This window comes from Chlorocebus sabaeus, chromosome 2 (genome assembly GCF_047675955.1).
Source record: "Chlorocebus sabaeus isolate Y175 chromosome 2, mChlSab1.0.hap1, whole genome shotgun sequence".
Lineage (NCBI taxonomy): Eukaryota > Metazoa > Chordata > Mammalia > Primates > Cercopithecidae > Chlorocebus > Chlorocebus sabaeus.
The window spans coordinates 35,417,881-35,438,249 of NC_132905.1; the positions used below are offsets into that span (position 1 = coordinate 35,417,881).

At 56.6% G+C, this 20,369-nt stretch overlaps 1 protein-coding gene and 1 long non-coding RNA gene across 2 annotated transcripts; one reads left to right on the top strand and one right to left on the bottom strand.

The window, feature by feature from the left end:
- The first annotated feature begins 378 nt into the window (after nt 1-378).
- On the top strand, nt 379-20,322 carry HSPA12B (heat shock protein family A (Hsp70) member 12B). The gene is made up of 13 exons (XM_008019564.3): nt 379-493; nt 6,314-6,373; nt 8,476-8,573; nt 9,932-10,056; nt 12,289-12,475; nt 12,889-12,993; nt 13,311-13,427; nt 15,408-15,582; nt 16,424-16,510; nt 16,949-17,053; nt 17,168-17,426; nt 18,003-18,106; nt 18,704-20,322. Exons 2-13 carry the CDS (start codon nt 6,331-6,333, stop codon nt 19,357-19,359), a joined length of 2,061 nt encoding a protein of 686 aa, XP_008017755.1. The 5' UTR covers nt 379-493; nt 6,314-6,330; the 3' UTR covers nt 19,360-20,322.
- LOC140709253 (uncharacterized) lies at nt 790-18,803 on the bottom strand. Its single transcript, XR_012089684.1, has 3 exons — nt 18,699-18,803; nt 5,154-5,345; nt 790-3,820 (listed from the first exon to the last, which is right to left on the bottom strand). It is a non-coding gene; the product is annotated as an uncharacterized lncRNA (long non-coding RNA).
- Nucleotides 20,323-20,369: the final 47 nt, after the last annotated feature.

Here is a 20,369-nt window from a genome sequence, read left to right on the forward strand (position 1 = left end):
AGCTGTTGGACCCTCGCTGAAGGGGCCGAGGCTGAGCCCCAATGTGGGCCTGTGGGGGCGGGGCAGGGGAGCCCCTTCGCAGCTGGACCGCAGGAGGCCGACGAGGGTCTGGAATTCCTCTTCCCCTCCCTCCGCCGCCCCCTCTCCCTTCTCCCACTCCCTGGGTTGCTCGCGGAGCGGGGGAGGCGCAGGAGGGGCTCAGGGAGGGGCCCTGGACGCGGGACCAGGCTGGGCCCCTCGGCGGAGGCCCGCGCAGGCAGGCCCCGCCCCGGCCTCGCACATCTGGGCCGGGAGCGCGGGCCTACCCGGCGGCGCAGGCGGCGCGGCCATCCGGCCTGGGGGAGGGGGCGGCGGGCGGGCGGCGAGAGGAGGCGGGAGGCCTCAGGGCCGGGCGCACGTCGAGGGTTGCGGCCGCCACAGCAGGCAGGGCTAACGGGCTGCGGGCCCGGGATCGCAGCGGCTGGACGGGGCTCGAACTGTAGGGAGGGCGGAGGTGAGTTCTGGGGCGGGGGCTGCTGGGCGCCCCGAGTGGAGAAAGGCGCGGAGGTTTGCCGTCCTGGGCTGTCGGCTGAGACCCCACCAAAAACCTCCAGACTCCACGCGTCTGGTGGGGGCAGATCTGCAAACCCCTCTCTTCAGCGAGGCTGCGGGTTCGGGAAGGCACTTGGGACTGCGACCTTGGGCTCCCACCTGGGCTTCGGGGGACCACCTCCCCTGTCCCTTGCACAGCTGCTCAGAGGCTGAGGCTGAAGAAACTCCTGTGTCTTACAGGCTGGCAGGACTGGTGTGGGCTGGGGCCCGCTCCAGGGAGCCAATTTGGGGAACCCGGTGCCTAGGCCTGAGGTGGAAACTTGGGGGTTGAGGGTATGTGTGTGTGTTGGGGGTGCCTCAGGGGTCCCAGGCCCTGTGGTCCCGAAGTGCAGCAGAGTACCGAGTGACCCAGGTGCCAGGGTCTGAGGCCGGGACCTGGTCTTCCAGGCCAGCTTGAGGTCCAGGTGGGGTGGGTCCAGGTTCCCGCTGGGGCAGTGGAGCCTGTCTGTGAGGCTAGCGTGTGTTGATGAGAGAGACTGGAAGGGAGTGAGCACGAAACTAGGGACTCTCCGGAGAGCAGACGCAGCGCAGGAATCCCAGGAGAGAGGGGTAATGGGGGGCTGTGGGCAGAGCATGGGAGGGGCTCTGTTGTTTGTGAACTGGCTGCTCCCATGATGAGGACCCAAGGGGGTGCGGCAGGATGTATGGAAAGCAAAGATGAGGACAGGGAGGGGCCATGGGAGGCCATTTCTGTCACTCCCTGCCCCAGCGCAGGATGGGGCAGCCACCTCACTCAGCCACCCATGGTCCCTTCTTCTTAAGGGCTCCCCTCCAGAACAGAGTGGGGCAGCCCTTTGGGTGCCCTTTCTGATCTGTGCTTTGGGCCCTGGTTGGCCCAGTCTGTGGCTTGGAAGAAACGCCTGTGGCCTCACTTAGCCCGCTGACGGAGTCCTGTTCCATTACAGGGCTGGCTGGGTGCTGAGCAGAGAACAGCAGGCGGAAGAGGCAGGGTCCTAGCCAGGAGGGGAGCTATAAGGACTTGGGTGGGCTCTTTGTCTACACAGGCATCATGTGGAGCCCTGAAACCCAGAACACTGCATTCCCATAGTGCTCCTGGGGACATGAGTGCCCAGCTGAAACACCCCACCCAGGAAGAGATCCTCCGAGGATTCTCTATCAGGCAAAGGGTCTGGCCCCTGCAAGGTGCCTCACACCTGTAATCCCAGCACTTTGGGAGGATGAAGTGGGAGGATCGCTTGAGGTCAGGTAGTCGAGGCTGCAGTGAGCTGTGATTGTGCCACTGCACTCCAGTCTAGGCAATAGAGCAAGACCCTGTCTCAAAAAAAAGAGCAGGAGTGGGCCGGGGGAGGGGGGCAGGGTTCATCTTAGGCTATTGTAAGACCAGGGGGCACTCTGGGATGCCAGTCTCTGGTTGTGAGTTCCTGCTGGGCCACACCCTATCCTGGTCCCCAGTGACTAATAGGCTGTGCCTATTGGGTAGAAGTCAGGGCCAGGGGTCAGGGAGAAGCTGATGACTAGAGGTCAATATGAAGCCAGCAGTTAGGGGTCAGTCCATGGGCAGGGTTAGGGATCAGGCTGGGGCCAGAGTTTGGCATGTGCTTGTAGCCAGGAAATGGAGTTCCTTTCTGTGTAAATCAAACTGTCCCACTCAATTACTCTCAAACCCATAGGCACCACCAGTCTGAAATTAGTAGGCCCCTAAAGCGGGGGTCAGCCTTCCCTCATTTTCAGCTATGGACTCTGCCCAGACCTAGCTTTTGGGAGCTGGGCTTGTCCCATGTTCTGTGGTCAGCATTCTCCTTAAGTGTTCCTGGGTGTGTGTGCTTGCTTGGCAGTCAGCCACCTCTTGGCTTACCTCCACCTCTCGGGGAATCCGTGGGATCCTCCTTCTTTAACGCATTTTTATTTTATGTTTTTGAGACAGGGTCTCACTCTGTCACCAGGCTGGAATGCAGTGGTGTGATCATGGCTCACTGCAGCCTCAACCTTCCAGGCTCAAGCAATTCTCCCACCTCAGTGTCCAAAGTGGCTGGGACTCTAGGCATGCACCACTACACCTGGCTAATATTTGTATCTTTTGCAGAGATGGGGTTTTGCTGTGTTGCCCAGGCTGGTCTCGAACTCCTGAGCTCAAGCAATCCACCCATTTTGACCTCCCAAAGTGCTAGAATTACAGGCATGAGCCACCACACCCAGCCTTTAACACAAATTGATTTAGTTCCTACCTCTTTCCTTAAAGAACTCGTGATGACTAGAATGCGATTCTCAGTGAGACCAAAATCTCGAACAAGAAAATTCAGAATCCGCATCACGAAGGGAAAGAACACTGCTCAAACCTGCCCAACTCCCTGCTTTTATCAACACCTTGCATATCTGGACTTGTTAACATAAGCCCTCTGTGTCACCCATTCTACTGGAAAGGGCGCTGAGGCACAGAGATGTGGCATGATGCACTCATGCCACGTGCCCAAATAGGCTCTTGCCATCCCTGAAACCCCAGCATAGGGGCACTCAGCATATCGCATGAGAGACAGTAGATAACTGGACAAGCTTCCGATAGCTGGGAAAAGTATAGGCCCATGGTTTGGATGTGGAATCTAGCATAGAAGGAGGACTCAGAGTTGTTTTTTTTTTCTTGAGATGGAGTCTTGCTCTTGTCGCCCAGGCTGGAGTGCAATGGCGCGATCTTGGCTTGCTGCAACCTCTGCCTCCCGAGTTCAAGCGATTCTCCTGCCTCAGCCTCCTGAGTAGCTGGAATTACAGACATCTGCCACTATGCCTGGCTAATTTTTGTATTTTTAATAGAGACGAGGTTTCACCATGTTGGTCAAGCTGGTCTCGAACTCCTGACCTCAGGTGATCCACCTGCCTCAGCCTCTCAAAGTGCTGGGATTACAGGAGTGAGCCATGGCGCCTGGCCCAGAGTCTTTTTTTTCTGGTGGTTCTAGGTTGTTTCTCCTCCAGGTACAATAGCCTTAGTCCAGAAAATCCATTCATTCATTCAGCAAAGTGGTTCCCCCATGCTAAGCACAGAGCCTGGCATGAAGAATCTTGATAAGTGTTTGCTGAAGAATCAGAACAACATACAAATAGGGCTGCCAGCTCCTCCCTCGAGGCCTTGATCCAGTAGCATGCTGGTTGATGATTTCCAATCAGCTCTGGTAGAGGGATAAAATCCTGATTTGTAGTGCTTGCCAATTTCTGTGGTGTAAATACTCCCAGCCATGACTGATTTCAAGCTACCAATGTGATATCATTGAATGCAGAACTGGGAAGAGATAGAAATAATCAGCTCACATGAGCTGGCGGGACCCAGCTCAGCATCCCACTCCATCACCCTAAGCTGGGCTCCTGCCCCTGGCTCCTAAGACCCCTCCCCTCCCCTCTCTGTGCTTTCCCTTTTCTCCACAACAGCCAGCTGCTATATGCGTGCCCACAACCAGCCCCCATCCTTTTTCTGATTCTGATTCCTGAGCATCCAACTGTGTACCTCCAATGGTACAGAGGACAGCAAGAGTGTCTGGAAATCTCCATGGTGCTGGCCATGCAGGAGAATCCTGGACATACAAGAGTGTGTGGGAGTCCAGGTGTCTGTCCACGGTGGGGCTGGTTTGTGTGAACTGTGTGAGCAAGGGTGTGTGCATGTGTGTATGGGCATGCCAGAGCCAGCTCTGTGTTTGCCTGTGTTCTATAGCAAAACTTTCTGATCGGGCCGCTGGTGACAGAGAGGGAATGGATTGGCCCTGTGTAGCCTCCCCCTTTGTTTAGGGGAGCAGCCAGGCCCACCAATGAGAACATAGTGTCAGTGGTCTGCAGATTGGCTGAGAGACACTGTTGAGCAACACTTCTCAAACTTCAATGTGCACCTGAATCACCTGGGAATCTTGTTAAAATAGGCCAGGCACGGTGGCTTATGCCTGTAATCCCAGCACTCTGGGAGGCCGAAACAGGCGGATCACCTGAGGCCAGTTCGAGACCAGCCTGGCCAATATGGTGAAACCCCGACTCTACTAAAAATACAAAAATTAGCGGGGCATGGTGGTGCATGCCTGTAGCCCCAGCTACTTGGGAGGCTGAGGCAGAATAATCGCTTGAACCTGGGAGGTGGAGATTGCAGTGAGCTGAGAACTGAGATTACGCCACTGCATTCCAGCCTGGGGGACAGAGTGAGACTCTGCCTCAAAAATAAATAAATAAATAAAAATAAAATACAGGTTCTGATTCGGCAGGTCTAGGATGAGGCCTGAGGTTCTGCATTTCTAACAAGCTCCCAGGTGATACCAATGCTGTTGGTCCTCAGCCCACACTTTGAGTAACAAAGCTGTTGATGGTTTGGAATATCCTGCCTATAGCCTGGCCCCAAAACTTCATAGACAGGATTGAGCCCCTCCCATCTTAGAAAATAAATATGCTTCCTCCCCTCCCTTCAGCTTTAGCACCCTCCAACTACTGCCCTCACATGCATTCCTGATCTCAGCCAAGCTTCTCAGAAATTCTAGCTCAATATGATTACATCACTACACTTCAGCCTGGGCAACAGAACAAGAAACCATCTTAAGAAAAGAAGTTCTAGCTCATGTGACTTCTTGCTCACTCCTCACCTAAGCTTACCTGCCTTGGGCCACTAAAACAGGTGTTTCCAGTCTCATCTGAGGACCTCTTACAGGGATCTAGCTTTACCCATCTCTTGGTATAATCTTCATGAGACCATGGGGCATCTCAATCTCCTTGGCCAGTCCACGTTCCTCTGTTCGGGCTTTAAGTGTAGGTTCTCCTCGTGACAGAGTGACATCCTATCTCAAAACAAACAAACAAAAAAAGAAGGCCAGATATGGTGGCTCACGACTGTAATCCCAGCACTTTGGGAGGCCGAGGTGGGCGGATCACCTGAGGTCAGGAGTTCGAGACCAGCCTGGCCAACATGGTGAAACCCCGTCTCTATTAAAAATACAAAAATTAGCTGGGCATGGCATGCAGCTGTAATCCCAACTATGGAGGAGACTGAGGTAGGAGAATGGCTTGAACCTAGGAGGCAGAGGTTGCAGTGAGTCAAGATCGCACCACTGCATTCCAGCCTGGGCAATAGAGTGAGACTCTGTCTCAGAGAAAAGAAAAGACAAATTGAGTCATGCCCCCACCCCAGCCTGCCACCTCAAACCTTTCAAGATTTGCTGTTGCCCTTCATATAAAACCAAATCTGAAATAGGGTGCACAGGCCCTGCCTGCAGGGTGAGAGCCCAGCCCAGCCCTCCGTCCAGACTTACCATGTCCCCTTCCCATCCCACATTATCCAGCTTTGATCTTCCCAGCACTCAGCAACCCTTGTCATTTCAAAATCACTTGCCTAATTATCTTCTCCATCAGACTGTTGGTTTCTAGGGCAGGGACAGTGTCTCTCTGGGTCACTGATATCTCCTAGCACCTGGCACAGAGCAGGCACCAGAAAACATTTAGGAGGATCCTGATTCCAAGAAAGTAAAGCCATTTTTTGAGACAAGCTGGGAACTGTGGGACTTTAGATGAGATTTAAGGAATTACTGTTAATTTCATTGGACATGAGAATGGTGTTTCGGTGATGTTGTTGAAAACGTCTTTATCTGTTGGAGAGATGTATTAAAGAGTTCATAGGTGAAACAACATGATGGCTAGGATTTGCTTCAAAGGACTCCAGCCAAAAGTAAACAAATAAAATAAATAAGCATTCACTGAGGGAACAAAGGGACAAATAAATCCCACTCTGCTTGTCTGTTCCTGTTGACAGCTACAGGGCCTGCAAGGATGTTGGCTGTCCCGGAGATGGGCCTGCAGGGGCTGTACATCGGTAAGGACCCCCACCACTCTGCCCTGCCCCACCACCCATTCACCCCAGCAGGCACTGAGACCCACCTACAGGTTGTCCAATGTACCTCTCCCGCAGAGCTTCCCAACAGCCCTTCTGTGAGTGAGTGAGTGTGTGTGTGTGTGCGCGCATGTGTGCAGGGCAGGTCTGTGCTTACTGGACCCTCCCGTGTGTGCAGGGAGGGTCTGTGTGCAGAGGTTTGTGTATGTTAGTATGTGTGAGTATGTGTGCACACAGGACTTGTCTATTCACAGGACCTCCATGTATATATGAGTGTGGGCTGAGTGCATGTGTGTGTGCCAGGAGGGTCTGTGCACACAGGAGTGTATACATGTGCGTGTGTTTTGTTCAGGCTGTGTGCACAGGACCCTGTGTGAGTGCGTCAGTGAGTGTGTGTCTCTGTGGGTAGGTCTCTGTGCACAGAACCTGTGTATGGGACTATAGTCTGCCAGTGGGCACACATGCAGAGAATTCTGTGTGTGCATGGAGGGTCTGTGTGCACAGGAGTGTTTGCAGGTCCATGTGCTTTGTTCAGGCTGTGTGCACAGGACCCCGTGTGAGTGCATCAGTGAGTGTGTGTCTCTGTGGGCAGGTCTCTGTGCACAGGATCTGTGTACAGGAGTATAGTCTGCAGGTGGGCATGCATGCAGAGACTTCTTCGTGTGCATATGCATCTGCCCATAGCCTGGTCTGGGAGCAGGCTTGGGTTCTCTGCAGGGGTGGGAGGCCGGAGGCAAGAGGGACACTCCTCAGGAAGTCCATTCACAAAGACCTGGTGGGCTGGGCCCTTCCTTCCTGCCTCCCTTTCCAAGCTCGAGCCATAGCAACTTGGCCTCTCAGGCTGCAGCTGGTGGCAGGGCCGGAGCCTGCCCTGGCTGCCTGAGGAGAGACAGCCCTTGGAATGTGGCCACTTTGTCCCTGCCCCTCCAGCACCTCAGACTCTGGCCCCGTCCAGGCGCTTCCCAGAGTCCCCCTCATGCCTGGCCCTTCACCTATGTTCCCAGGTTACCCCTAAGGTCAGGGAGAGTGGAGACCTGCCTGGCAGCACATGGCGGTACTGTGGCTGAGGGAGAACAGGGCCTGCCTGATTTGTCCATGGAGCTTCCTACCAGATCTCACTCTCCCTCCCTAGCCAGCCTCCCTGGCCTGTCCAAGGATCTCAAGGCTGCCCCAGTACTCCTCACATGCCCCTTAGCAATGCCCAGTGTGGTGGTGGCAGCTACTGGCCCACACCTGTGGGGGTCCAGTCAGGCAGGCCCTCCTACCCCATGAGCCGCCTGATCCTTGGAGCCAGGCCTGGGGCTGTCCTCCAGGGCTACTCCACTCCCTCCCACCAAAGGTCCAGCTCAGTCCCAGGCCTGCAAGAGGGTCTTGATGGGGCCTCCTGCCCTGAAATGCTGGCTCAGGGTGTGTGTATATGTGTGGGTGGGGGGTGGGAATCAGACTTCCTAATGTTGTGGACACCCCTCCTTCAGGACTGGGCTGTCTTTATGAGTGTGGGAGGAGATGCTGCCCCTCCTCCTGGATCCTCCCCAAGCAGCCAGCTGGACCTGTCTGTGGCCCTTGTGGGCATGGGGGCTGGGGAGCTCCCTCAAATCCTGATCAGAACCACCTGGCCCAACTTTAGGGTGGAGGGGAGCAATCCCACCTCCTAGCCAGTTAGGTCTGTAGCCCCACCTTTTGAAGGAGAAGGGCTTCTCTCTCCTCCACTCCCTCCCAGGAGCTCACCTGCCCTATCTCCCCTGCCCTTCCATCTCTGGACTGAGTCTACCTGCCACACAATGCTTTTCTGTCTCTCTCCCCTCCCGCACTGTGTGTATGAGGGGCCCTAGTGGGGAGACAGTGAGTCCCCAGAGAAAGCACGGGTCACCCGCTAGGGAAATGTTGCTTCTGATAGCAGACCCTCAGCTCCTGCCCCTACGTCATGCGTGTCTTTCCGACACCCCCCAGTCCTCCTCCCTAGCAGAGAGCCCCTTGCCTTAGCCCAGCAAGGACTGATAGAGAACCTCTGGGTGCCTAGCTTGGGGTCTACTGCCATCCCTACCCTGCTTGTGCCAGGATGAACTGCTCTCTCTTCTCTGCAGGCTCCAGTCCGGAGCGGTCCCCAGTGCCTAGCCCACCCGGCTCCCCAAGGACCCAGGAAAGCTGCGGCATTGCCCCCCTCACACCCTCGCAGTCTCCAGTAAGCGCGGCGCAGGGATCAGGTGGTGGGTAGCCTGGGTGATGTGGACGGGATCGTGCCTGGCAATGTCATGACAGGGCCTGGGCTAGGAAGGAGGAGGGGATGGGGATGCCACCATGCCTCTTGTCCCCATATACTCCAGTCATGTGCCCCTCAGAAGGATTGGCCTTGGGCGGCCCTGGACTATAAAGGTAACAATTCTACTGAGAAGGTGAGCCCCATGTAACTAATCCCAACCCCCCCAACACAGGAGGCACCCACAGCCATTGAAGCTGGCCTGGCTGAGGCAAGTGTTCCTCTAAGCATGTGGCTTTTCTAGGTCCCCAGAGCACTGGGCCTCCTGTTGACCACAGTCCACCTTAATCCAAGTCATATCTGAAGGAGAGGAGACATGTTGCTAAAAAAAATAGTCTGGAAACTATTAGCTCCGGCTGGCCATGGTGGCTCACACCTGTAATCCCAACACTTTGGGAGTCCGAGGTGGGCAAATTGCTTTGAGCTCAGGAGTTCAAGAACAGCCTGGGCAACGTAACGAAACCCCATCTCTACAAAAAAATACAAAAATTAGCTGGGCGTGGTGGTGCACACCTGTAATCCCAGCTACTCAGGAGGCTGAGGGTGGAGAATTGCTTGAACCCGGGAAGCGGAGATTGCAGTTAGCCAAGATCGAGCCACTGCATTCCAGCCTGGGTGACAGAGTGAGACCCGGTCTCAAATAAAAAGGAAACTACTAGCTTGAAGTATCCAGGACATCACCTCCCCACCCCCAAGCTCCCTGGGTCATCCCATCTGGATGACCTTGCCCTGGTGATCCCGCTTAGGGACCCCCTTATTCTCAGGGAGTCCAGCCCTGGCACAGGAGAAGGCACACACTTCTCTGGAGACATGCACGTGCTCTCTTCTGTCTGCCATAGAATCAGTCTGGTTTGTGTCACTGTGGCCACAAGGAGCAGGAGGGTAAAATACATGCACTGGTCCATGTGCTGTAAAACTGCCTGGAGGAGCAAAATTGCTCCCAGCTGGGCCCAGACTAGTGGCTGCCTCTGAAGATGGTGTGAGGTGGGGGTGGGGCTAAGGCAGTCCGGGGGAGGGTGGGCAGAGGCTGGAAGCAGGAAAGCAGGAGCTTGAGACGAACCCTGCCTGGGGCTACCTGAGAGACGTGTCCAAGGCTCAGCCTGGAGCCTGGGAGGGCAGAGGAGCCTGAGCAGGTGGGCAGATGGGGTGAGCCAGGTCCAGGGCTGGTCTGGACCACAGTCAGTGGAGGGCAGTGTCTTCCCCATGCAGAGGAAGCGTTGGGGGTTGGGGGGGTGGGGGTGTCCCTGCTGGCTACTTGCTAATTCTAGGTCTTGCACTTGCAGAAGCCCGAGGCCCGAGCCCCCCAGCAGGCCTCCTTCTCCGTGGTGGTGGCCATTGACTTTGGCACCACGTCTAGTGGCTATGCTTTCAGCTTTGCCAGTGACCCTGAGGCCATCCACATGATGAGGTGAGGGTGGCTGGGCTGGGAGAGTGAGGTGGGGTGGGTGGGGAGTTCCTCATACCCAGGGATGAGCTTGGTCCCAAAAGTACTGTCACCGAGACATGGGAGTCTCCTCAGAGGCCCTGCCACCCCTAGTCTGGGGCTCCCCACTGGGGCAAAAGGTTGGAGAATGGGCCCCAGGCCTGGGTTCCTGGTCTCAACTGGAGCAGCTCCCAGCCCTCTGAAAGAAAAGTAAGACTTTGTTTTTAATTTTGAATTTTTTTGAGATATAACATACAATAAAATATGCAAATCTTTTTTCTTTTCCTTTCTTTTTGAGATGGAGTCTCACTCTGTTGCCCAAGCTGGAGTGCAATGGTGCGATCTCAGCTCACTGCAACCTCCACCTCCTGGGTTCAAGCGATTCTCCTGCCTCAGCCTCCCAAGTAGCTGGGACTACAGGCGTGCGCCACCATGCCTGGCTATTTTTTTCATTTTTAGTAGAGACAGGGTTTCACTATGTTGGCCAGGCTGGTCTCAAATTCCTGACCTCAGGTGATCCGCCTGCCTTGGCCTCCCAGAGTGCCTCACAGACATGAGCCACCACACCTGGCCTTTTTTCTTTTCTTTTTTTTTTTTTGAGAGACAGGGTCTTGCTCTGTCACACAAGCTATGTGCAGTGATCATACCACAAGTGCAGTGATATGATCATGGCTCACTGCAGCCTCAAACTCCTGGGCTCAAGCAAGCCTCCCACCTCAGCCTCCTGAGTAGCTAGGACTACAGGCAGCACCACCACACCTGACTAATTTAAAAAATTTTTTTTTGGAGAGACAGGGCCTCACTCTGTTGCCAGGGCTGGTCTTTAATTCCTGGCCTCAAGTGATCCTCCCACTTTAGCATCCCAAAATGCTGGAATTACAGGCGTGAGCCACCATGCCCAGCCCACAAATATTTTTCTAAGCTTGTAGACAAACACACACATATACAAACATATATGTGTTTTTTAAGTAAAAGTGAGATATACAGCTTGCTTTGTTTTAAAACTTCAACATTATTTTGTAGATATTTCATGTCAGTACATACAAAGCTACCACTTTCTTTGAACGGTTGCTTAGTATTCCATAGTACAGATGTGTCATAATTTATCCGTTCCCCTATTGACAGTTTTAGGGGTTTTTTCCCTCCTCTCATTTTTCACTATTACAAAAATGCAGCAGTAATATCCTTCTATGAAAACTTGTGCTGCAGTCTCTATGGGGTAGATTCCTAGAGGTGATTCCTAGGTCCAACATCTCAAAAAAAAAAAACAAGAAAATGAAGGTTCTAAGGGTTGAGTTGACAAGTCACACAGTTGTTATGAAAGACATGTTTCAAAAAGTCATTCAGATCTTGGTGGGTTTTCTGTGAACACTCCCCTTGGGACATCAAGACCCCAGTCCTCTGAATGTGTCCTAGAGGGTTGGCAGGCAGTAGGTAAAGCTATAGGAGACCTCAAAGCTCTCAACCCACACTGGGATGGGAGGTAAGAGGGGCTTCTCCAGGCCTGGAGACTGGACGGAAGATTGAATGGAGAGACAGACAGGCAGGTAACTGCTCCCAAAGTACATGGGACTTGAGCTTTGTGAGATTGGACTGTCCTTCCTTCTGCATCACAGGAAACCGCAAAGGCTCCAGGCACTTACGGCCCTCTAGGAGCTGTAGGACATCCCAGATGTCTTGCTCATCAACACACACGGCTGAGGCCATGCTGGGGCTAAGGACACATCCAGGAACACTGTCTCTGTCCTGTGGAGGTGAAAGTCACAGGAAATAACTGGGGGACATCCCGGCGTCCTCCTAAGCCCTCTCTTCCCACCAGACACCAAGCCCCTAACATCTCTAGATGTGTCCCTAACATCTCTAGACCCCACCTTCTCTCACCTGGATGGCTGCAATATACTCCTCCTTGGTTTCCTTTCTCCATGCTCTCTTCCCTCCATTCTGTTGCTCCATGTGAGCCAGTGACCTTTATTTCTAAAGGCAAATTTAGTCATACCTCTTTGCTACTTAAAATCCACGAAGACAGAATTCTGAATGGCCTTCTGTGCTCTTCATGATCTCACCTTAGCATCCTTGTATTTTCTCCTGCTGCCTATCCAACCGACCCATAGCTAGTTCTCCCTGCTCTTTCACATCTGTAAGTTTTTGCACATGCTGTTCCCTCTGCCTGGATTCACACCCAAGGAGGGTTGCACTGACGGCCCTGTGCCTCCGCAGGAAATGGGAGGGCGGAGACCCGGGCGTGGCCCACCAGAAGACCCCGACCTGCCTGCTGCTGACCCCGGAGGGCGCCTTCCACAGCTTTGGCTACACCGCTCGCGATTACTACCATGACCTGGACCCGGAAGACGCGCGGGACTGGCTCTACTTCGAGAAGTTCAAAATGAAGATCCACAGCGCCACGGTGAGTTACAGGGATCCAGACAGGGAGGCGGGGCCAGCATTGAAAAGGGCAGGGCTAATGGGGGGGTGGGGGTGGGGCAAAACCTAAACGCTTGAGGACCGACCCGATGGAGTCGTGGCTGAGAGGGGGCAAAGCTAAAGGGAGACGTGGGACTCCAGTGTGGGCGGAGCTCAGAAATGAGACTGGTGAAGGTGGGGCTAATGTGGGTGGGGCTAATAGTGAAGCTGGGGTTGCAGGAGGGGTGGGGCTAAGGAGAGGGACTGGGACAGAGCTAATGTCAGATTGGGGCAAGAGTGGGATGGTGTTAAAGAGGTGGGGAAGCTCCAGGAAACGGGGCGATTTTAAGAGCGAGGTCGTCAGGAAATGAGTGCCTAGCTGAGGCCTCCTGCAGAGCCGCCCTGTGTCCCTGCCAGGATCTCACCTTGAAGACCCAGCTAGAGGCAGTAAATGGAAAGACGATGCCCGCCCTGGAGGTGTTCGCCCATGCCCTGCGCTTCTTCAGGGAGCACGCCCTTCAGGTGCGCTGCGGCCCCACCTCTGCCGACTGTAGCAGGGACCCCCTCTTGTCCCCTCATCCGAAACCGCTCCCCCATCCCGTCCCCGACATTGGATGGGTAGCCATTGCCGGAAGTCAGAGGTCATCTTCTCCAGTACCCTCCTCCCTTTTTGTCTGGTAGAGCCTGCACCAAGCCATACTGATGGGAGGGGGGCCGATTCTTCCAACTCTGCTGGGAAGTCCTTCCTGTGGTTTGATTAGTACCTCCAGCTCCGCGCAGGGCTGAAGACCACCCTCCCTCCAAGCCACCTTTTCTCTGACTGCTCCCTCCTGCACCAGGAGCTGAGGGAGCAGAGCCCATCGCTGCCAGAGAAGGACACTGTGCGCTGGGTGTTGACCGTGCCTGCCATCTGGAAACAGCCAGCCAAGCAGTTCATGCGGGAAGCTGCCTACCTGGTGAGGATGTGCAGGCGGGTCAGAGAACACTGCTCAGGAAGGCCCGGGCCTGCCCCCATGCCTGCATGCACCCCACCACCCTTGAGACCACAGAGTCATTGTGGAAAGAACTTCAGCCTGCTCCTGCTGGGAGTTTGTAGGGTTGCTCCCACCAGGAGAGGGAGTGGGCCTGCAGAACAGGGGACAGAGAGACAGGAGGCACAGCCCAGGCCAGTGTAGACAGTGCCTTAAGTCAGGTGTCCTAGAAGCAGAGCCCAAGATGGAAAGTCTTATACGTGAGCTCTATTGAAGAAGGGTTCTCAGGAGAAAGGCAAGGGAGGGAGGCAGGAAGTCAGGTGTCCTAGAAGCAGAGCCCAAGATGGAGAGTCTTATACTTGAGGTCTATTGAAGAAGGGTTCCCAGGAGAAAGGCAAGGGAGGGAGGCAGGACAGGAGAGGGAGCTATGAAGGATGTGGTCTTGGCTAGAGTCTAGCCTCAGGTTTAGCCTCAGCTAGATCCCATGGGGAGCTGCAGAGGGAGAACTGTAGCACAGAGTTGGGGCCAGCTTCTTGCACATCTGTATCGGTCTGTCACTGGTTCTGGGGGAATGGGAGGGATACCTCTCCAAGTGAGGCCATTTCCATTCAGCTGAGGGCCGTTATCCAGAGGAGGTAGCAGCTGTGAGCCAACAGCAGCCAACACTCACAGTCGCACGCAGGGCACCTAGAACATTCACTTCACTTGGCATCAGTATTTTCAGGGACACCCCCACCACTGCCCACCTTTGTTGGTTCTTGAGCAGGGGAAATAGGACTATGAAAGTATAAAGGGAGGCGATTCTGGCCAGTGCATACAGGTCTTCCTACCACTGAGATGCTCCAAGGTCTAGAGCAAGGAGTTGGGGGGCTCCATTGAAGACAGAGAGGGTGTAGCCTGAAGACTCATTGCTTTGTCCTAACCCTGGAGCCTTGGATACAGACCCTAGGCTGTCCAAAAGGGATCTCAAGCCTGCCTGTAGACACCCTGGAGGGGCCCCCAATCCTCCCATACCTATGGGCCAGGCATGACCCAGGGCCAGGTCTGTAGATGGCTACCCTTTTCACTGGAAGGAGCTAACTCTGAGCACAGTGAACATACCTGTGCAAGGATCAGAACAGAAGCAAGGCTGTCCCCAGCCAGAACAAACACCTGCTCCCCCAGCGTCCCCTTGCCTATTTCCCCACCCCCTTTCCTCTCACACTGTTCCCTGGCTGCTCAGGAAAGTCTGGCCCTGGGTAGAAAGTCTCCATTCACACCCTTATCCCTCTTCCCTATCTGGTCAGAATCTGGGGAACCCTACAAAACCATGACGTACTTCCCACAGGGATCCCCTGCCCTGATGAAGGAAATAACTCCAGATCTCAAGTGTTTTTCTCCACCCAACTGGCCTGTCTTGTTGCCTGGAATTTCAGCTTCCTTCCTGCTGTATCAGATTCCCTGGGAACCAAGTTCTCCTGGGAATGGGGTGGCCTATGGCTACCGTCTGACACCAGCCTGGTGGAGAAACAGGGTTCAGTGAGCTAAAAGGGCTCCCCACCATCTCCTCTGAGCCACCACACCCCCTACATGGTGCTAGAGTCTCTGCCAACACCCCCAGCCAGCGCTCAGCTGGCCACTTGCACCTGTGAAGGGGAACCTTGCTGCAGCCCCGCTATCTTGGGAAGTTTGAAGGGACACATCCCAGGGGTTCTAGGTCTGCATTCTGTCTAGAGTCTTTTCCTGCTGGGCAACTTCTTCCCCATCTTTGGCCAGGGCCATTCCCTCCCCAGCCTGGTCACATTGTGGCTATGAGGCAGCTCCAAATTTGTGCAGCACAGAGGGGCCTGAGAGGCCTAACATGGGTGGGGTGTGATGGAGGAGGAGGTGGGAGCCCCCACAGGCCCGCGATTCCCCACCTCCCGGTGCCATCTTAGGTGTGACAGCCCACGGTGCCGCCTGACCCTGCCCACCACCCATCCCCAGGCTGGACTAGTGTCCCGAGAGAATGCAGAGCAGCTACTCATCGCCCTGGAGCCTGAGGCTGCCTCGGTATACTGCCGCAAGCTGCGCCTGCACCAGCTCCTGGATCTGAGTGGCCGGGCCCCACGTGGTGGGCGCCTGGGTGAGCGCCGCTCAATCGACTCCAGCTTCCGTCAGGGTGAGCTGCCCCCAGGGACACCACCCACCCTTGGAGGGTCAGAGGGTTACTGAAGCCAGAAGCTCAGCCATGTCCAGTATGAAGGGAAGCGGGTCCCCACCCCGGAGAAGCCCAATTTGAGCAAGCAGAAACATGCCTGGTGGAGCCCATCTGAGGGAGGGAGGCACAGCCCTGCCCAAGGGCAACCTCGTCTCAGGGTGGGACATGTCCTACCTGGGGGAACCCAATCTCAGGGTGGAGATTTCACCTTGCCCTAGGGGAGCAAGGTCTGAGGAGGGCAGGACTCTGCCCAGCCCTGAGTCTGAGGGTCAGGGGAAACACAGCCTACCCCAGGAGGAAATTGCTGGGGTACTGACAAAGGAAGAAGTCAACCCACTGCATCAGCTGTCCCCTTCACTCCCATCATCTTCCCTGACACACATCAGCCCCAAGCTCCTGCTGCCAGGACCAGGCACCGAGGCCAAGGACAGCTATGGTCATCCTCCCAAATGCCATCTCCCAGGGCAGGGAGAAGCCCTAAGTCCTGAGTCCCCTCTGAGACTCCAAGGACACCTACCTGCCTCCACTCCTCCAAACCCTCTAACCCTGATTTTGCCATGACCTGAGACCTGCTGGGTTAAAGGAAAGCCCTGTGTCCATAAATACTTCCCCCCAGCCGTTGGATACAGGGTGGGAGTTTGGGGTTCAGGATTGCCCTCTCCCAGTCAGCAGCAGGTTGGAGTTTCAGGAGCACTGGTTGCTCCCAGTGCCCATGGAGGGCCTGGGCAGGAGGATGGGAGTTGAACGCTATAGCTGGAGCACCTCCTTCTAATCTCACTCCCTGCTGTCTCCTGACCCCCAGCTCGGGAGCAGCTGCGAAGGTACCGCCACAGCCGCACGTTCCTGGTGGAGTCGGGTGTAGGAGAACTGTGGGCAGAGATGCAAGCAGGTAGGGGGAAAGGGGGATGGAGAGTTATCCTTGGCCCCTACCGGGCACCATATACTGATGGGGGGAAGGGCATGTTTGCAAAGCCCGTCTCTTCCTCCTCCATCCTCCATCCGCTGTACCAAACCTGGCCGTCCCCTCACAGTCACCCGCACCCCCACCCCACTCACAGCGGCGCCCCTAACTCCCACTCCTCCAGGGGATTCTCCGCGGACGCTCGGGTGGAGTTGCAGAGCCTCTGGAACCATTTCTCCCCCACACCCTGCGCCCATATGTGGTGGTCTGAGGTTCAAGCACCTGAAGCCCCTCACGTCCCTCCCCCAACCCCGCAGACAGGCCTTGGGACCCGGGTCAGGGCTGGAGGCTGGGCGAGGCTGGAGGGGGCGCAGGGCTGAGGGTGCGAGGCCGCCCACGAGTGTGTGCCCACGCTCGCCGCCGCAGGAGACCGCTACGTGGTGGCCGACTGCGGCGGAGGCACCGTGGACCTGACGGTGCACCAGCTGGAGCAGCCCCATGGCACACTCAAGGAGCTCTACAAGGCATCTGGTGAGTAGCCAGGCGGCATCCCGGTACCCAGTGTGGCCCAGGCCCCGGCCCCGCCACCGCACCCTGGCAGCCGGGTGAGCGCTGACGCCCCCTCCACCCCCTGCTCCACCCCAGGGGGCCCTTATGGCGCGGTGGGCGTGGACCTGGCCTTCGAGCAGCTGCTATGCCGCATCTTCGGCGAGGACTTCATCACCACCTTCAAAAGGCAACGGCCAGCAGCCTGGGTAGATCTGACCATCGCCTTCGAGGCTCGCAAGCGCACTGCTGGCCCGCACCGTGCCGGGGCGCTCAACATCTCGCTGCCCTTCTCCTTCATTGACTTCTACCGCAAGCAGCGGGGCCACAACGTGGAGACGGCTCTGCGCAGGAGCAGGTGGGTCCCGGGCCCGCGGGCTCAGGCAGGGTTTGCCGACCCGGAAATGACCGTGCACGGGAGGGTCCCGGGCCCCAAGGAACGGTGGGGGATCTGCCTGATTCATCCCACATATACACCAAGCCAGCAGGGTGTCGGGGTGGGGCGGCGGGGAGCAGCGAGTGAGTGCCCCAGCCCAGCAGGCTCCACCCACGGAATCCGCAGCCCGAACTGGGGCAAGAGAGAGAATCATGGCCGGGAGGCGGCAATGACTGGTCTCCTCCCAGCCTTCTCTACACCCGCACCCCGGGGCCCTGCCGGCCCATGCTCCTTGGCTTCCCTGCACCAAAGCAAGGGGAGGCCTCCCCCAGGACCTCGTACCTGGAACCTGGAGCAGGCTGGCAACTAAATCCTGACTGAGTAGGGTGGGGATAAGGGCTAACATCCAGCAGGTCCAGTCCTCCAGACACCACGTGCAGTCGGTGCCCAGGCACTTCTGCCTCGTGGCAGAGGTAGAGAATAAGAACCACGGACCCCAAACCGGGGCAAGCAGCTGGGCCCTGACCGATAGGTCTGTGCCCCTTTCACCACTAACAGCGTGAACTTCGTGAAGTGGTCCTCACAGGGGATGCTCCGAATGTCTTGTGAAGCCATGAACGAGCTCTTTCAGCCCACAGTCAGCGGGATCATCCAGCACATAGGTGAGCACCTGAACTCGGTCCTCCACCCGCCCCCACATAAAACAGATGCGGAATAATTCCCCCCCCCCAATCAGTGCCTAGAACTCTCCACACATCCATACACTGGGATGAGACCTAGAATCTAGAACACCTGGAGGATGAAGTGCAGTGGTAATTAAGAGCTAGGGGGTTGATATGTAGTCTTGCCAAGGCAAAAAACCTCTGGTGCCTCAGTTTCCCCATTTATAAAATGGGGTGATAGTATTGGGTTCTCAAAACGTTATCACAGGGATAAAATGAGCTGAAGTATCTACAGTGAGCATAATGTCTTGCACACAACGTCTAGGTGTTTAATACGTGTAAATGCATATACTTATCTCTTGTTCTCCACGTCGTGGTGGGAGAGAAGTGGGGAGCGTGAGTGTTGGGGAGGCAAAGCCCTCGAGGACTCGCGGGAGCTCTCAAAGAAAGTGCTCAAATGGCTACTCTCTAGTTGCTAGGCGGATACGAGCTAGGGAGGGGAGGCGCCGGTGGCCGCCTAGTGGTGGCCTCAGTGGCTCTCTCTCTTTCCCCGCCTTCTCCGCCCCCTTCACCCGCGTCCCCCGTCCTGTACCACAGAGGCGCTGCTGGCACGGCCGGAGGTGCAGGGTGTGAAGCTGCTGTTCCTGGTGGGCGGCTTCGCCGAGTCAGCGGTGCTGCAGCACGCAGTGCAGGCGGCGCTGGGCGCCCGCGGTCTGCGTGTCGTGGTCCCGCACGACGTGGGCCTCACCATCCTCAAAGGCGCGGTGCTGTTCGGCCAGGCGCCGGGCGTGGTGCGGGTCCGCCGCTCGCCGCTCACCTATGGCGTGGGCGTGCTCAACCGCTTTGTGCCTGGGCGCCACCCGCCCGAGAAGCTGCTGGTTCGCGACGGCCGCCGCTGGTGCACCGACGTCTTCGAGCGCTTCGTGGCCGCCGAGCAGTCGGTGGCCCTGGGCGAGGAAGTGCGGCGCAGCTACTGCCCGGCGCGTCCGGGCCAGCGGCGCGTGCTCATCAACCTGTACTGCTGCGCGACCGAGGATGCGCGCTTCATCACCGACCCCGGCGTGCGCAAATGCGGCGCGCTCAGCCTGGAGCTTGAGCCCGCCGACTGCGGCCGGGACGCCGCCGGCGCGCCTCCCGGCCGCCGCGAGATCCGCGCCGCCATGCAGTTTGGCGACACCGAAATTAAGGTCACCGCCGTCGACGTCAGCACCAATCGCTCCGTGCGCGCGTCCATCGACTTTCTTTCCAACTGAGGGCGCGCCGGCGCGGTGCGAGCGCCCTCTGCCCGGCCCCGCCCTCTTTCGGTCCCCGGGCCTGCGGAGCGGGGTGGGACGGGGGAAAAGATGGTTCTGCTGTGTGTGCCTCTTTCCCCGCCCTCCGGCCCCGGGGAGATGAGGTCATGGGAGGATGGGTGGGGACACACCCAGAGACTGGCTTTGGGATTGGGCCCTGGTTCGCTGACTAGCCAGGCTGAAGGAACCCGCCAAGGACTGAACGGGTAAGGGTGACTGAGAAGAGGTTTGCAAGACAGAGCGCGCAGCCCTGCAAGTGGCAAGTGACCCCGAAGGAAGAACGCAACAGAAGATGGAGTCCTGGTCTGAACTTAGCCGAGTAGGGGTGGGGGTGGGATGGCAGGAGGAGCCGCAGGAGGAAGGTTGTGCAGGGTCTGGACCTGCAGGGCTGGAGTTCACTCATTGATGGACCCAGCCTGAACCGGGAGGCAGGCAGAGGAACCTTGTGCTGTAAGAAAGTGACTGGAAGTGGACTCCAGAGGGACAGGTGTGGTAGCACAGTCCTGTTGTGGTGCTGACCACCCAAAATATGACTGTGAATTGTAGAAAGGGCAGTAGATCTCTAATGGGGAGGTGGGAACATTATTATGGTGGAGGCAATTATGAGGGGCTATGAGGGTAGCATTTCCTTCTAGACAAAACACCCATCTGGGAAGGCCCCAAGGGCAGCTTATGAAGGACCCCACTTGCACCCCACCCCAGCCATGGAAGGGCAGCTGGAGGGTGTATGAGGCGGCCAGAAGGAGCACTGAGGGGTGGTCCCAGCTCTGCTGTTGACTCGGTGTGCCTTTAGGATATTCTCTGACCGCCCATGGGCCTCAGTTTCCCAAAGTGTGAAGTGTCAGGCACTTCCCTCCAACTGTGACATGCAGCAGCCCCACCTGCCTGAGAGCCCTGAGGAGACAATAAAACATTTATGCTCAAGGGGAAGCCATAGCCTGCTGATATGGCGTGGAGACCCTAATAGTGGG

Bases quoted from the DNA above. Each gene is read 5' to 3' on its own strand.
- HSPA12B (XM_008019564.3), top strand. From the start codon at position 6,331: ATGTTGGCTGTCCCGGAGATGGGCCTGCAGGGGCTGTACATCG. The intron at 6,374-8,475 runs GTAAGGACCCCC...TCTTCTCTGCAG, and splicing joins CCTGCAGGGGCTGTACATCG to GCTCCAGTCCGGAGCGGTCC. The intron at 10,057-12,288 runs GTGAGGGTGGCT...GTGCCTCCGCAG, and splicing joins GAGGCCATCCACATGATGAG to GAAATGGGAGGGCGGAGACC.